Source organism: Bos indicus x Bos taurus, chromosome 25, assembly GCF_003369695.1.
Source record: "Bos indicus x Bos taurus breed Angus x Brahman F1 hybrid chromosome 25, Bos_hybrid_MaternalHap_v2.0, whole genome shotgun sequence".
Lineage (NCBI taxonomy): Eukaryota > Metazoa > Chordata > Mammalia > Artiodactyla > Bovidae > Bos > Bos indicus x Bos taurus.
In genome coordinates this window covers 41,145,569-41,159,671 of record NC_040100.1, presented here as the reverse complement: position 1 = coordinate 41,159,671, position 14,103 = coordinate 41,145,569, and the positions used below count along the sequence as shown (strand labels likewise).

The 14,103-nt window shown below is 56.1% G+C and overlaps 2 protein-coding genes across 4 annotated transcripts; one reads left to right on the top strand and one right to left on the bottom strand.

The window, feature by feature from the left end:
* On the bottom strand, nucleotides 1-12,474 carry HAGH (hydroxyacylglutathione hydrolase). 3 transcript variants are annotated; one of them, XM_027526766.1, is made up of 9 exons: nucleotides 12,152-12,474; nucleotides 9,340-9,512; nucleotides 8,788-8,852; nucleotides 6,707-6,824; nucleotides 5,498-5,606; nucleotides 4,699-4,802; nucleotides 4,110-4,211; nucleotides 671-750; nucleotides 1-262 (listed from the first exon to the last, which is right to left on the bottom strand). In XM_027526766.1, exons 1-9 carry the CDS (start codon nucleotides 12,435-12,437, stop codon nucleotides 163-165), a joined length of 1,137 nt encoding a protein of 378 aa, XP_027382567.1. In that variant the 5' UTR covers nucleotides 12,438-12,474; the 3' UTR covers nucleotides 1-162. The 3 variants fall into 3 exon arrangements, with proteins under 3 accessions (XP_027382567.1, XP_027382568.1, XP_027382569.1); XM_027526767.1 differs by lacking the exon at nucleotides 12,152-12,474 and adding an exon at nucleotides 11,819-11,957; XM_027526768.1 differs by lacking the exon at nucleotides 12,152-12,474 and adding an exon at nucleotides 11,445-11,688.
* Nucleotides 12,124-13,745, top strand: FAHD1 (fumarylacetoacetate hydrolase domain containing 1). The gene has a single exon (XM_027526769.1). It carries the CDS (start codon nucleotides 12,388-12,390, stop codon nucleotides 13,051-13,053), a length of 666 nt encoding a protein of 221 aa, XP_027382570.1. The 5' UTR covers nucleotides 12,124-12,387; the 3' UTR covers nucleotides 13,054-13,745.
* Nucleotides 13,746-14,103: the final 358 nt, after the last annotated feature.

Here is a 14,103-nt window from a genome sequence, read left to right as displayed (position 1 = left end):
TAAACACTTTCTAAATTTCTCTTATAAATATGCATTAGAACATTTGATAACACAAGCAAAGCGCTCTGCAATTAATTTAAAATTAAACGGAGGCAGAACTTCCTGCAGTCCTGGCCGGAGAGTCAGCCGGCACAACTGAGTGCCCGGGAGGCCCCGCAGCCGCTAGTCCCGCGGCATCTTGAACTGGTCCTTCTCTTTGCGGATGGCCCTCATGGTGGCCACAGGCTCCGTCTCGCCCGCGTGCTGCTGCACCGTCTTCTCCCTGCGAAGCCAAGCGCCAGGCTGCAGGCTGCACCCAGACCCACGGCCCCACCACCCCTCCCAGAGGCGCCAGGGGAGAAGAGGGCCTGCAGGCGGCGGCAGCCAGTGGACAGCCTGGGCGTTCGCCTCTGCGGGAAATGCGCTGGCCGAGCCAGCTCCGCTGTGACCCAGTGACGCCCGCTCCACACTGGCGTCCGGCACCGCCCAGCACGTGGAGGCACCCCAGGCACAAGTCTCATCACCTCCCAATCACGACCCAGGGTCAGAAAGGACCCACACCCTCTCCAGGGCACCAAGAACAGTGCTCACTTTAAGAAATAGCATCTGCTTCACTGGCCGCCCTCTAAGGAGAGTCGGGGGCGTGGACCCTGCCCGGCGTGCTGCGCAGCAGGGACGCCCGCGCCCTCACCTCACTCGCATGAATGGGTTGTAGGTGAACTCCTCGGCGATGGTGGATGGCACCGTGGGCTCCCCGATGCTGTACTTCTCCTGCAAGACAAGCGGGTTGCTTTAGTGCGGAAGCTTCTAAAGGGGACAGCTGAGCAAGCCTTCACACGTCGTCCACCTGAGAAGATCCAGTGAGCACATGGTCAGCGTGAACACAGGCCCTTCCCTGCCCGTGGAGAGGGGCACGAGCGCTCCGGCCGCCACCACGACCCACCACGACCCAGAGGTGCAGGGGGACAGGGGGCTTTCTGTCATTAATACAAAGCTTATGTTTTATATGACGGAAGTCACAACCAGCAAAAAGCCAGGAAACAGAAAGCACAGCCCCACCCCAAGGACAGCACGTGGTTCGTGAGCACCTCACTGCCAAGAACGGTGGGGCAGCCAGTTCCCAGGAACCCTCCCTGGGGTGACACCCCCCAGAGGGCGGCTGTCATCACAGGGTGCTCAGACAGCTCGCCACCTCCACTCAGGACGCCTTCGCTCCTGATCAACACTGACCAGGGCAGATGGAGAGAAGATGCAGACGGGGACGTCTGGCCAACTGTTCACTGCTATAGAGACGCCTACAGGAAGAAGGTCAGAGTTAATAGCTGAGGGTCTCCACCCGCCCCGCAGCCCCTGCCCTTCTACTGCTGGGCTCACCCTGAGGGCCACAGGGCCCAGGAGTGGAGAGCCGCTGTCAACAGCTGTGCTCAGGCTTCCTGACCATCAGGAGCCCTCATTCCCAAGGGTCCCACTCCCACCCACACTGTGAGCAGTGGCATCAGGACGCCTTCAGGGGCTTCCCTGGTGGTCCAGGGGCTGAGTCCATACTCCCAATGCAGGGGGCCTGGGTTTGATCCTTGGTCAGGGAACTAGATCCCACATGCTGCGATGAAAGATCCCTCCAGCAGCAACTAAGACCCAGTACAGCCACATAAAAGAGGGGAGGATCACTACAGATCTAGCAGATATTGGAGGGGGTGGATTAGGTCATACTGATCTAAAAGTTAAAACTATAAAGCTTCCAAAATAAAACAGGAGATTTTTTTTTTTTTGACCTTGGCAAAGCAAAACTTTCTTAGATGGGAGATAAAAAGTATGAACTACAAAAGAAAACACGCTGTACATCATCAAAATTTAATGTAAAAGAATTTGCTTGCTCTGGAAAAGACAGTATTGATAAAATTAAAGGCAAGTCACAGAATGAGAAACTTCACAATACATGTATCTGAAAAATAACTTGTATCTAGAATAAACTTTAAAAAAAAAACTATTATTCAACAAGAAGACAATCAAGTTTTTTAAATGGGGAGAAAATCTCAATAAACACTAAACAAAATGACCAATAAGCACATGGAAAGATGGTCAAAATTATTATGCACTAAGGAAATTAAATTAAATTTATTAAATTAAATGCAAATTATTAAAGTTATTAAATTATTATAATAAATTGTTAAATTTATTAGATTAAATGCAAATTAAAGCCACAATGAAACACTACTGCCTGCCCATGAAGATGGCTAAAATGAGAAGATCGACACACGTGGAGCACCCAGAGTGCTCCTGTTTCACTGGTGGGGATAAAAAACAACACAGCCACGTGTCACACAAAGACCTGCACAGAGACGTTCACAGCAACTTTACTCACAACAGGCAGTAACTAGAAAACGTCTACTGACAGGTGATGCATAAGCAAACTGTGGTATGGTCGAACAAAGGAAAACCACTCAGCAATGAAAAGGAATGAACTGATACAGGCAGCAACATGAGTGAATCTCAAAATTATTCTGCTTGGTAAAAAAAAAAAAAAAAAAGATATGAGTACACTGTATAGTTCATTTATATGAAATTCTAGAAAACGTGAACTAAGTTCTAATGGCATCCTGGAGCAAGGCAGAGAAAACGAGACAGGAAGCTTTGGGGGTGGAGATGTTCTAGGTCTTAAACATAGGGGGAGTCATTTAATCTGTCAAAATTCACTCAGTTCATTTTAAACGGATGCAATTTCTTACATTTGAACTAAACTTCAACAAACTTGAAAATAAAAAGGGAAACTAAAAACTGTCAGTAAGTTTGAAAACCTTGATGAAATTCCTTGAAAGACACTAGTTGCTAACAAAACTGACTCAAGAAAAGATAGCCCAGAAGAAAATCTGACAGCCCTACACAAATTAAAAACATCAATTCATAACAAAAAAATCTTTCCACAAAAAAGAATTCAGTGTCCAGAAGACTTCATTAGTGAATCCTAACAAACACTAAAGGAAGAAATAATAACAACCGCAGAAACACTCAGTAAACAGCAGGAGGCGCTGCCAACTCTTCTTTTTTGTGGCCAGCGCCACCCTCACATTAAGACCAAAGACACGACAAAAAAATAGAACTACGGACCAACATCTCTTAAGAACACAGACACAAAAATAGACACCACCATGACTAAGGTTTGTCCAGAAAGCAAGGTTGGTGTAGCATTTGAAACCAACTGATACACTTCTCCACATTAATAAGAGTAAGGGAGAAAAAAAATACATGATTACATAATAGATGAAGAACAATCATTTGACAAAATTCAACGTCTACTCATGACAAAGCTCTCAGAAAACCAGGGATGTATGTGAACTTCAACTTGATAAACATACTTTAAAAGAACTCACAACTAAAGCAATTAGCTTCATGGTGAAACTGAATCTTTCCCCCTAAGACTGGGAACGAGCCAAAGGTGTCCACTCTCACCATGTCTACTTAACATTGTCCAAGAGAGCTTAGCCAGTGCAATAAGGCAAAATAATAATGAAATATATTGGAAAAGAAGAAACAACACTATCTTAATGTTGATGGCATGATTGTGTGCTAAGGAATCTATGAAAAAGATGCTAGACTGAGGCAAGCAAAGTCACAAGGACACAAGATCAAAATACAAAAATCAATATTTCTAAAGACTCGATAATCATTTCCAATAAAATCCATACACATGAACTGTTTTGGAACACATTTGACAATGTGTACGAGACCTTTCATCTGAGAATTACAGAAAATGCCTGCAGGACAATACGTGACCGTGGGACGAGCCACGGGGCACGCTGGGGGCCAAGGCAGAAATAATGCCTTTCAGACAAGCAGCCTCCAAGGTGCTTTCCCCGAGCGGACAGGGGCCGGCACCTGCTGCTGCGGCCTCCCCTGGCTGCTGGCTGATAAGGATCCCAGGCCCAGCCCAGACCCTTGAGTCAGAAAGGATCTCAGGGAGACAGCCCAGGCTCTGGCTCCACGTTGGGCTGGAACCCACCTGGTCTGCTGCCGCCTGCTGTCCCAGGGAGCCCTTTCCACCTGCTCTGGAGCCAATACTGCGAGCGCTGTGCTCCCGGGAAGCGGCCTCACGGCACCCAGCCCACAGGACCCTCCGCCTGCAGCCCGCTCACCTTGGCCCAGGCCAGTTTCTCCCGGACGGCAGTGTTGTCGGGCTCCACGTGGCGAGCAAACTTCAGGTTGTTGATGGTGTATTCATGGCCACAGTACACTCTCTGAGGACAGAGCCAAACCCGCCAGCTCTGAGGAGGCTTGTGAACCCACCCTCCAGCCCCTCAGAGGTGGCGTGAGGGGCCTGGGCCCGTCTGGGGGCAGCACCCGTGAGACGTCCCTCAAGGTAAGCGCACGTCCTGTGTGTGTCGTGCCTGACCCTTTGCGACCCCATGGACTGCAGCCCACCAGGCTCCTCTGTCCATAGGATTCTCCAGGCAAGGATTCTGGAGTGGGTAAGCCATTCCATCTCCATGGGATTTTCCCAACCCAAGGACTGAACCCACATCTCCTGCATTGCAGGTGTGTATGTTAAATGACAATAAAAAGTACATTCAAGGAAAAAAACATGCTTCCAGAAGCAATGCTTCTACTGTCCCGCTCCTCCCAATGCAGGAAGGCTTGAGAGACCCCGGGTGGGGAGCTGGCCCGAGGGCTCAGCAGGAGGTGAGGGTCTTGCTGCCACTGGCGAGCAGACAGGACACTGCCTACCGTGTCTGCAGGGAGCCGGCCCAGGACCTCGAGCAGGGCTTTGTACATCTCATCCGCTGTCCCTTCATAGAACTTCCCGCAGCCGGCCACAAACAAGGTGTCACCTGCGAGGCAGGACAGCGTGGAGCTGGAGGGCTGCTGGCCGCGCACGCCCCCATTAGGGCCGCTGCTCAGCTCCACAGCCAGGCTCCTCACTGCCCCCTGCGCTGACCCAGCCACAGCCCCAGACCTGCCCCCCACCCGACAGGGCCCAGGGCCCCCCTGAGTCTCGGTGCCACCCTCTCCATATCTTTAACCTCCCGCCGCACTGACTGGCCCCACCAGGCCCCAAGCAGCTGCTCAGACGCAAGCCCGGCTGCTCCCCTCACTGCCCATTCCTATCAGCCCTGGCTCTCAGACCACCCGCCAAACCCAAGTTTTTCCCCACCTGCCCAGCAGCCCCTCCCAGGCCAGGCCATCTTGTGATCCGTAAATTCTGACAGCCAGCACCATCCTGCCAAACGCCCACCATCTCACCAGCCCCGCCTGGACCCTCCAGGGACCCCTCATACAGGACCACAGCTCCCAGGGGCCCTGCAGATGGGACTGAAGCCCAGCCTGGAGGGGACACTCTGCCCAGTGCCCACCAGGGCTGCCTGGCCCCTGGGTGTGTTTGTGCCGAGGCCCAGGCTCTACCCCGAGCGCTGGGGCCCACACAGGGCCAGCACAGTCTGCCTGGCAGGACACGCTCTCTGCTCTGCTCAGAGGTTTACAAAAAATGCCAGGCTCCGCAGCTCACACCTGAGCACTCTACACTCACCTGTGAACACAGCGGGCGGCTCGGGACTGTTGGGCTTGGTCACAAAGTAACAGATGTGTCCGGAAGTGTGACACGGCGTCGACAGGCACTTGACATGGAGAGACCCCACCTGAAACACAGTGCACACCAGCCTGTGTCCCTGCGTGTGAGGGCCTGTCTGCAGGCCCACAGGTTCTCCCAGACCCCGCCAGCCCCCCGGCGCGAGCTGCCATCAAGGGCGATGGGGCTTCCCCAGCCGTGGCTCCACCCCGTGAGGGTGGGACTTGCTGGTGACCACGGGACCCAGGCCTGGAGGTGCAGGGACCCCCGTGAGCCGGTGCTTGCTGGTGTGCCCAACCAGAGGGCTGACCCTGTTGTTTCCTCAAAGCCAGGCCAAGTCTGCACCAGGCGTCTTGTGGGGAAGAAGGTTTTCTCTTAGTTGCTTGGCCTATTGTTCCCTTATCCACCTCCACCCCAGCCCCAGTCTTTACCTCAGAAACGTTCTAACCTACCCGAAACTGAACTGATGTTTCTGTGTGCCCTCTACCTGGGTCACCAAGTGCTAACAGGTCCACTGTGTGGCAGCTGCTGCCCACACACGTCCTGACACGCTGCCCAGACGCCCCAGCTGCCTCTCCTGAGCCAAGGCCACCCTCCCATATAACCTCACTGTGGTCCCCTCCGGAGAAATCCACCCCTGATGTGAAAGAGGATTCCACAGTCTGTATTTCCGTGTCCCCGGGCGTCTCAAGGGCTTCCCTGGTGGCTCAGTCAGTAAGGAATCTGCCTGTGAGGCAGGAGACCCGGGTTCGATCCCTGGGTCAGGAAGATCCCCTGGAGGAGGAAATGGCAACCCACTCTGGTATTCTTGCCTGGAGAAGTCCATGGACAGAGGAGCCTGGTGGGCCACAGTCAATGGGGTCACAAAGAGTCGGACACGACTGAGCGACTGAACCACCAGGCGCCTCAAAGCCACACCTCTGGCTTCTCCCTCGGCCAGTCACCATCTGCACACTGACCTGCGCGCCAGACTCTCGGCAGAGGGACTGTGCAGGCCAGGCAGGCCCTGGAGCGCGTCCGTCTGTGTGCAGGCTGGGCTGTCTCCACAGCTGAGCCCTCAGTGCCCCTCTGGGTCCCAGGGGCGAGCCAGGGGACCGCCAGGAGGCAGCGGGCACAGGGTCTGGAGCCCAGCAGGACCACACCTGAGCCCTGCTGTCGGTCCCTCCTCACCTGCAGTGTGGACAGGTGTGTGACCTTGTGAGTCAGGGCCCCAATCCGGTCATCACCCCCGTACACCTTCAACCCAGGTTCCAGCTTGACCAGCTTCTCGTTCCCGCCAGCGTGGTCCCTGGAGGTCAGAAAGGGGAAGCTGGGGCTGCTGCTGATACACAGGGGGTGTGCCCACTTCCACGCCGTGACCAAATGGAGTTTTTATTTTGCCCAGTTATGTTTCTCTGAAGCAGAAAAGCATCTTCCTGTTCTTGTCCATCATTTGGTTCTGCTGAGAAGAACGTCCTCAGACACCCCGTCCCCATGAGAGGCCCCTGCCATGCCCCGCCGTGCTGCTGCTGAAGCTTCTGGAGCAGATGGAGCAAACTGCATGCCCTGAATGACTCCTGTGCTCCCGGCTCCCAGGCTTCAGGCACACCAGAGTCACCTGGGGTCTGGGAACAGCGAGGCCTGACCCCCAGCCACACGCGCTGATGCCCTGGGCACCCTGAGGCCCTGGGCCTGGGGCACGCCCTGCAGGCCGAGTTTGAAAAGCCGTCAGGTGACTCTGATTCACAGCCCAGACGGGCCCACTCTGAGCAGACCTAAACCACCACCACCCAGCTGCCAGGGGCGGTGTCACCAAGGGACAGGCCAGTTCAGAACGACCTCCCCAGGAGGCTCAATGGTGCAGCCAGCAGCAAGGCGCCCCCTGGACACGCACACAGGAGCTCCCTACACTGCCCAGTTCAAGAGAAGAGCTCCATGCCACGGGCTTGCTGGGGGAGAAACACACCAGGACAAGCCCTGTGGGGCCCTGAATGCAGGGCAGGGCTGGGGTGTCCTGCGCCTGAAGATTAGCCTTTCCAGGCTGAGGCGGGGGCTTTCCAATCACCAGGGCACACCTGCTCCTCACTACACACTCACCCACAGGCCCGGCAACAGCGGGGCTCTGAGATAAGAGCAGGCCGCCCTCGGCCCTCCTTGTGGGGCTGATACACGCAGGCCGAGCCAACCGTGAAGCACACTCAGTGCTGACCTGGGAAACGCCACCTGTAAGTGGCAAGGTGGGACGGGCCACACCCTGCAGCTCAGTTTGGGTCCTGGTTTAGTTTGTAAGGCACCCCAATGTGGGAAAAGCCACGTGTGACGCAGGGGTTTCTCAGTGCAAGAAAGTCACACTGGGAGAAGTCGGGAGGCGGAGGCCCCGCAGCCCACAGAGGCCACACCGGGCAGAGATCCCAAGAGCAGCCACAGGGCACCCAGGAGCCACCGCAGGCCTGAGCCCCTAAATCAGGAAGTAATGCCTGAGGCCCCGGAAGCTGAGCCACCCCAAAGGTCTGCAGTTACATCAACCAACAAGTCTCCAACATTTAACAGCCTCTGGCCAACCGCGTCCACACGACACTCCCACAGATGTTGGAAGGCCTCCCTTTACCCTGGGACACGCCCCGAGCTCGGCAAAGCGCCACAGGAGCAGGTTCAAAGACGCTCGCTGCCCTTGGGCAGTTATTTGGAAAAGAATATTCAGAGCCAAGTAAAGATTTTTTTCCTAGCTTTGAAGAGCCTCAAAAGTTTCAACAGGGCCCTGGGCAGGCACTTCTAGGCCTAAGACCCAAACATCAGAGCTTTTTCCATCCTTTAGCTTTCAAGTATCTAAAAAATCACAAACTCTTCAAAAATGACAGCTTGATTTTCAAAAACACTAACGTCTAGACCAGTTTACTCTCCAATATTGAGGCCAGCTTCCCACCACACAAGCTCAAGAGCTTGCAAAGATGTTGCTAGAGGCCCACTCACGGCCCCAGGACCCTGGTGTGAGCCTCTGCCCTCAGGGCCCCCGAGTCACCAGGCCTGAGGGACGCGGGGCAGCAGCGCAGAGGCAGGTGCCTGGAAGCCCCGTCAGAGGCCCGCTGGGGCTGACCTGCAGCTCACAGTCACAGAGGGGAGAAAGGCTGCCAGGCCCCCCCGGGGGTCCCCCAGGAACCTGCACACCCCGGCCAGCCCACCCGGTGGACGCTCCTCCTCGGGGCATGTGCAACACAGCTGCGAGCCCCAGGGGCCCTGCTGGCACACAGGAGGCTGGGCCCCGGAGCACTCACCAGTGGTGGTGGGTGGTGAGCACTGTGGTCAGCTTCACGCCATGCTTCCTCGCCGTTTCCACCACCTGCAACCAAACAGGCGGCAGCTCACAGGCTGGTCACGCCCCGGCCCAGGCCCATGCATCAGCCTGCGGGCAGGGGTGCCCAGGGAGCTGGCCCACCCACCCAGACTCCAGGAGGGCAGGGCGACAAGGAGGCCTTTTCTTTTGTGATCCGTGGGGCACGACCTCTCCAAGCCCCTCCAGCCAAGACCACCCCCTGAAGGCAGTGCCAAGGGGCACAAAGCCTGGAGGAGGTGGTGGCGCTGGAAGGGCCGCTGCCTCTCCTGCCCAGGTTCTCTGCACACAGGAGCCCTTCCTCTCCACACCAAAGCCTTTGGTGGCCTCCAGCCCCTCACTGTTCCTTTGCCCTGATAACTGAATGGCGGGACACTAGTTCCTTTTTCAAAAACCAAATGGGTTAATTTCTGTTTAGCTTTGGCCGGGTTGCAAGGGCCCTGGGTTATCAAACTCATCAGGAGATGGAAAAGGGGCACTGGGCCTGGCCTCCCACCTTCTGGGGCTGCACCGGATCCACAATGGCCGCCTCCTTGGTGTCCTCATCAATGAGCAGGTACATGTAATTGTCGGTCAGAGCGGGCAGTAACTCCACCTTCATGGTGCCCTGATCCACGGTCAAGCTCTTCCTTAAACCCAAGTGGTGGAGGCTTCCCAGCAGGGCTGGACCTGAAGACAAAGTGCAGTTCCAGTCAGCGTCCACACGAGGCCATGCTGGGCCGAGACTTCAAAGCCAGCACTTAGCCCCGCAGGACAGGCATCCGCAGAAGCAAGATCCTAGGGACGCAATGTGCAGAGCCTCGACATGAGAGGTTTTCTAAGTTTTCTTAGAAAAGAGGATACCCTCATTAACCACATCCATGAGGAGAATACAGAACACAGCTCATGTTCATATTCGTGGAAATTGGCTCTTTCACACTTAGGGTCCCTCTTTTCTTTCTCGAGGGCTCTAAAAGGACACGACAGCCAGTGTAACTGCAATTCAAACCTCTGTGAGAGGCGCCTACAGTCAGCTCTGGGGTTCTTCACACCTGACTCGGAGAAAGACCACAAAGAAGGAAACCCAGAGTGAAAGCGCCAGGCGGGCTCTTCTTCCCCTCTGCAAGCTAAGGGAGCCCAAGTCCCCTGCAGCGACTCAGAGCCCTTCTCAGGTCACGCACCAGAGAAGGAAAGCAGATTCACTCTCGAATGGCAGGGACTTGAAATCTGGATGATGCATAAAACCCCTCCAGCACAGCCTGAGATATGGGAGAGCTGGCCACATCTGTTTGAGATTCAAGTGTGCAGGACACAGAACCACTGTCCAACTGAGGCAAAGGAGGCAGCCAGGGTGGGCTGGGAGCGACCACAGGGCAAAAGCATCCTGTGCCCCAGACACAGGGGCCAAAATACTTTCCACAACGAAACCCCTATTTAGTCTGGTAGGTGCTAGGATGGGGCCTCTCCAGGAAAGGGATCCAGAAAGTGGGCAGCATCGACACACTGGCTGACTGACAGACAGACTGACTGGCTGACTGACAGGACACCTCTGATGCAGAGTTCGCAGTCATCTGCCATGCCCAGGGAACTGCCTGAACTTCAGCGTTAAGGGACACAGGTGTGACAACCAGTTGGGCTTTATCCAGGCCCTTCTCCTCAGGCTCGGCAAGAAAACCTATTTTTCTACAATTGGGTTTCTGGGCTATGCCACCTGCTCTCAGCCCCAGTATCCAGAATCTGAACCCCAGGAGGACTACAAAGCAGAGTCAGGGCCGAGTCTTGAGACACATGGCGTCCGGCTTCTCTGGACCTGGGAAGCTCCTTCCTCACCACAGCAGAGGGCTGAGCCCCCCTCTGAATGAGGCAGCCACACTCCTGCTGATCCCCTCCAGTCCCATTTCCACCACCTGTCTGCCTCCCAACACAGAAACTCAGCTGACCCTTTAACGGGTCCCTACGTGGAAAAACCCAGCTCTTTGCTTAGATATGGTGGCACACCACGCACTCCAGACACCCTCTGCTCTGGGTGAGGTCAGGACACGGCCAAGGAGGGCTTCCACCTGCTCCTTCTCCCCACCCAGGGCCCCGTGGTCACTCGGCTCACTGCTCCAAAATCTCAGCTTAACCTACCACCCCTGTTGCTACATCAGCCTGATAAGGTATCAGGAAATAAAAGGCGATTTCAAAATCAAGGTCAAAATATTTTAAGCAAGCAAGAGGCAATTGGGTGAAAATCGAATCTGACAGCTGTCCGATCAGGGCCCAGGAGGTCAGGCTGTCCAACGCCTCCCGTTTTAGAGGCCGGGATAGGAGAACTAGGGAGGGCAAGGGTCCAGCAACTCGCCGGCCACAGTTCACGTGAAAAGCCGGGATCCACTTCGTGGAGCACACACAGCACGCAGGCCGTGCGTATTCAGACACGGGTGCATCGCCCCAGGGCTTCACAAGTGCCGGGCTTGCATGGGCTGGGGCGGGGCGGGGGGCGCGGATGCGTGTGGGGGAGCCCTCGACCCCCGCAGTCCGGGAGGACGGGGGGGCGCTCGCTGGCTGCCAGGCAGACCCCGGGAAAGCAGGGGTCCCGAGACGGGGCCCCCCGAGCGCCCCCGCAACACATTTCCTTACCTAGCACAAATCCGTTAGCACCCCCCAGCTGACAAGTTACCCCACTCTGTCTTCAGCCCTCTCAAAGTCTGACTCAACTGCTGGGTAGCCTTTGCTCGACCCCAATAGGCCTGCCCGCCGGCGTCAGCGAGGGCTTACAATCCTGTGTCAATAAAAAACATCGTCAGCCACGGCAGCCCCGCCTGTGCGGGCCCCGCACTGGACCGCCTCGGGGAGCGCGACCGGCCCAACCGCCGTTAGCCCGGCTACGACGCCGGCCGGGCGGCTCGCCTCGCCTCCGCGGGCCGGCTGCCCTGTCCCAGGGCCCTGACAGGCCAGCCCCTGGGCGCCCGGGCCTTCCCGGCCCCGCGTCAGCCCCGCCCCGGCCCACCTACCCAGGCCGAGACGAGCGCAGACGGCTCCCAGCTCTGCGACGCTCCAGCGGCCGAGCAGCCCGCGGCCCAGCACCATGACCGGGGCGGCGGGCAGGCGGCGGCGGGGGCTGCGGCGCGAGGGGCGGGCTGCACCCGCAGGCGTCTACACACCGCGGCCAATCAGCGCCTGCCGCCCCGCCCCCAGCCAGTCAGCGCCCGCGTCCCAGCCCGTGCCCGCCGCCCGCCCCTCCCCCCGGCCAATCAGCGCCCGCGTCCCAGCCCGTGTCCGCCGCTCGCCCTGTCCCCCGGCCAATCAGCGCCCGCGTCCACACCTGACCCTGCCCCGCTGAGGACCTGAGGGCGATCCGGGAGGCACCTGCTCCAGCCGCCGCCTCTCTGCGGGGACCGGGCCCGGCAGCCCCGGGGCAGCCACTGGACAGCCGCTGCCTACAGGACGAGCGCCGCGACTTCCGGGCACCCGGTGGAGTCCGCGGTCCGGCGCCCCGAGGTAATTGGTCCTCTCCGGCCAGCCGTCGGCGTCCGTGGCCGGCCGGGCGGGGTCCACGTGACTCCATGCAGCAGGCAGGAGCATGGCCGCCAGCAGGCCGCTGTCCCGCTTCTGGGAGTGGGGGAAGAACATCGTGTGCGTGGGCCGGAACTACGCGGACCACGTCCGGGAGATGCAGAGCGCCGCGCCCAGCGAGCCGGTGCTCTTCCTGAAGCCGTCCACCGCCTACGCCCCCGAGGGCTCGCCGGTGCTCGTGCCCGCCTACACCCGCAACCTGCATCACGAGCTCGAGCTCGCCGTGGTGATGGGCAAGCGCTGCCGCGCCGTCTCGGAGGCCGCGGCCATGGACTACGTGGCCGGCTATGCCCTGTGCCTGGACATGACCGCCAGGGACGTGCAAGACGAGTGCAAGAAGAAGGGGCTGCCCTGGACTCTGGCCAAGAGTTTCACGGCCTCCTGCCCGGTCAGTGCCTTCGTGCCCAAAGAGAAGATCCCTGACCCTCACAACCTGAAGCTCTGGCTCAAGGTCAACGGCGAACTCAGGCAGGAGGGTGAGACATCCTCCATGATTTTTTCCATCCCCTACATCATCAGCTACGTTTCTAAGATCATGACCTTGGAAGAAGGAGATATTATCTTGACCGGGACGCCAAAGGGAGTGGGACCCGTTAAAGAAAATGATGAGATCCAGGCCGGCATACATGGCGTCCTCAGTATGAAGTTTAAGGTGGAGAGGCCAGAATATTGAGTGTATATTATACAAAGCACCCTAACTTCTTAACATACGTTTCAGGGGGAAAGGAAACGAGAGACAAAATCAAGCAACGGTTATTTAACTAAACGTGACAATCCTTTAATAAGAAACCAATTTTTAAAAATGATTGGGTTGCTATGCCTCAACCCAAGGAAGATGGACCCTCGGAGAAAACCTGACCTAGACGAGCTGGGCCAGAAATGGAAATGCAAAACAGTGTCTCCTAGGAAACAGGAAATCAAGATGTTCAAAAGACTTACTTTCTTTTTCTAAAACTGGACTGGATTAGACTTTTCAGTGGGTCACTGAAGGACCACGTGTTCAAGACTTAAAATCTGCAAAGGAAGTGGAAGAACACGTTTCATCAGGGTTTCCCAAAGTTCCTTTATGATCGTGAAAACCATCGGGAGGTATTTGTAAAAATAAAAATGTCCAATTACTGGACCATCCCAGGCGCAATGTGTTATTTAATGGACTCAATCTCTGGCACTCCAAGTGATTCTTATCACGGAAATATGGAGAAACGCTACTCCACATAGTCAGTTAACTTAAAGTTTTATTTAATAAGTGAGCAATTAATGAAGACCTCACTCATTTAGTTAGGGTGTGTATTCTGGCCCATAGAGTCTGAGTTTGGGGGATAATTTTTAAACTGTTGTTTCCTAAATAAATAATGCTATCTTTTGTGTGGTCTAAAAGTGTACTTTTTCCCCCCAGTAGTGGTAATGAGGGACACATCCTCACTAAGGAGCTTCAGACCTTGGTCTTTGGCCTTTGGTTTCCTGAGCGCTGTGCTTTATTAACAGAGTTGACCAGCACCTGTACCTCACACCCCGTGATAAGGAAGCTTCAGGGAAGTAAAATGGCCTGGGAGTGCTGCTTTTACTTTCCCCTGCCCCCTTCTCTGGGTTTTCCAGGTAGCTCAGGGGTAAAGGATCTGCCTGCTAATGCAGGAGACGTGGGTTGGATCCCTCATTGGGGAAGATCCGCTGGAGGAGGGTATGGCAACCCACTCCAGTATTCTTGCCTGGAGAATCCCATGGG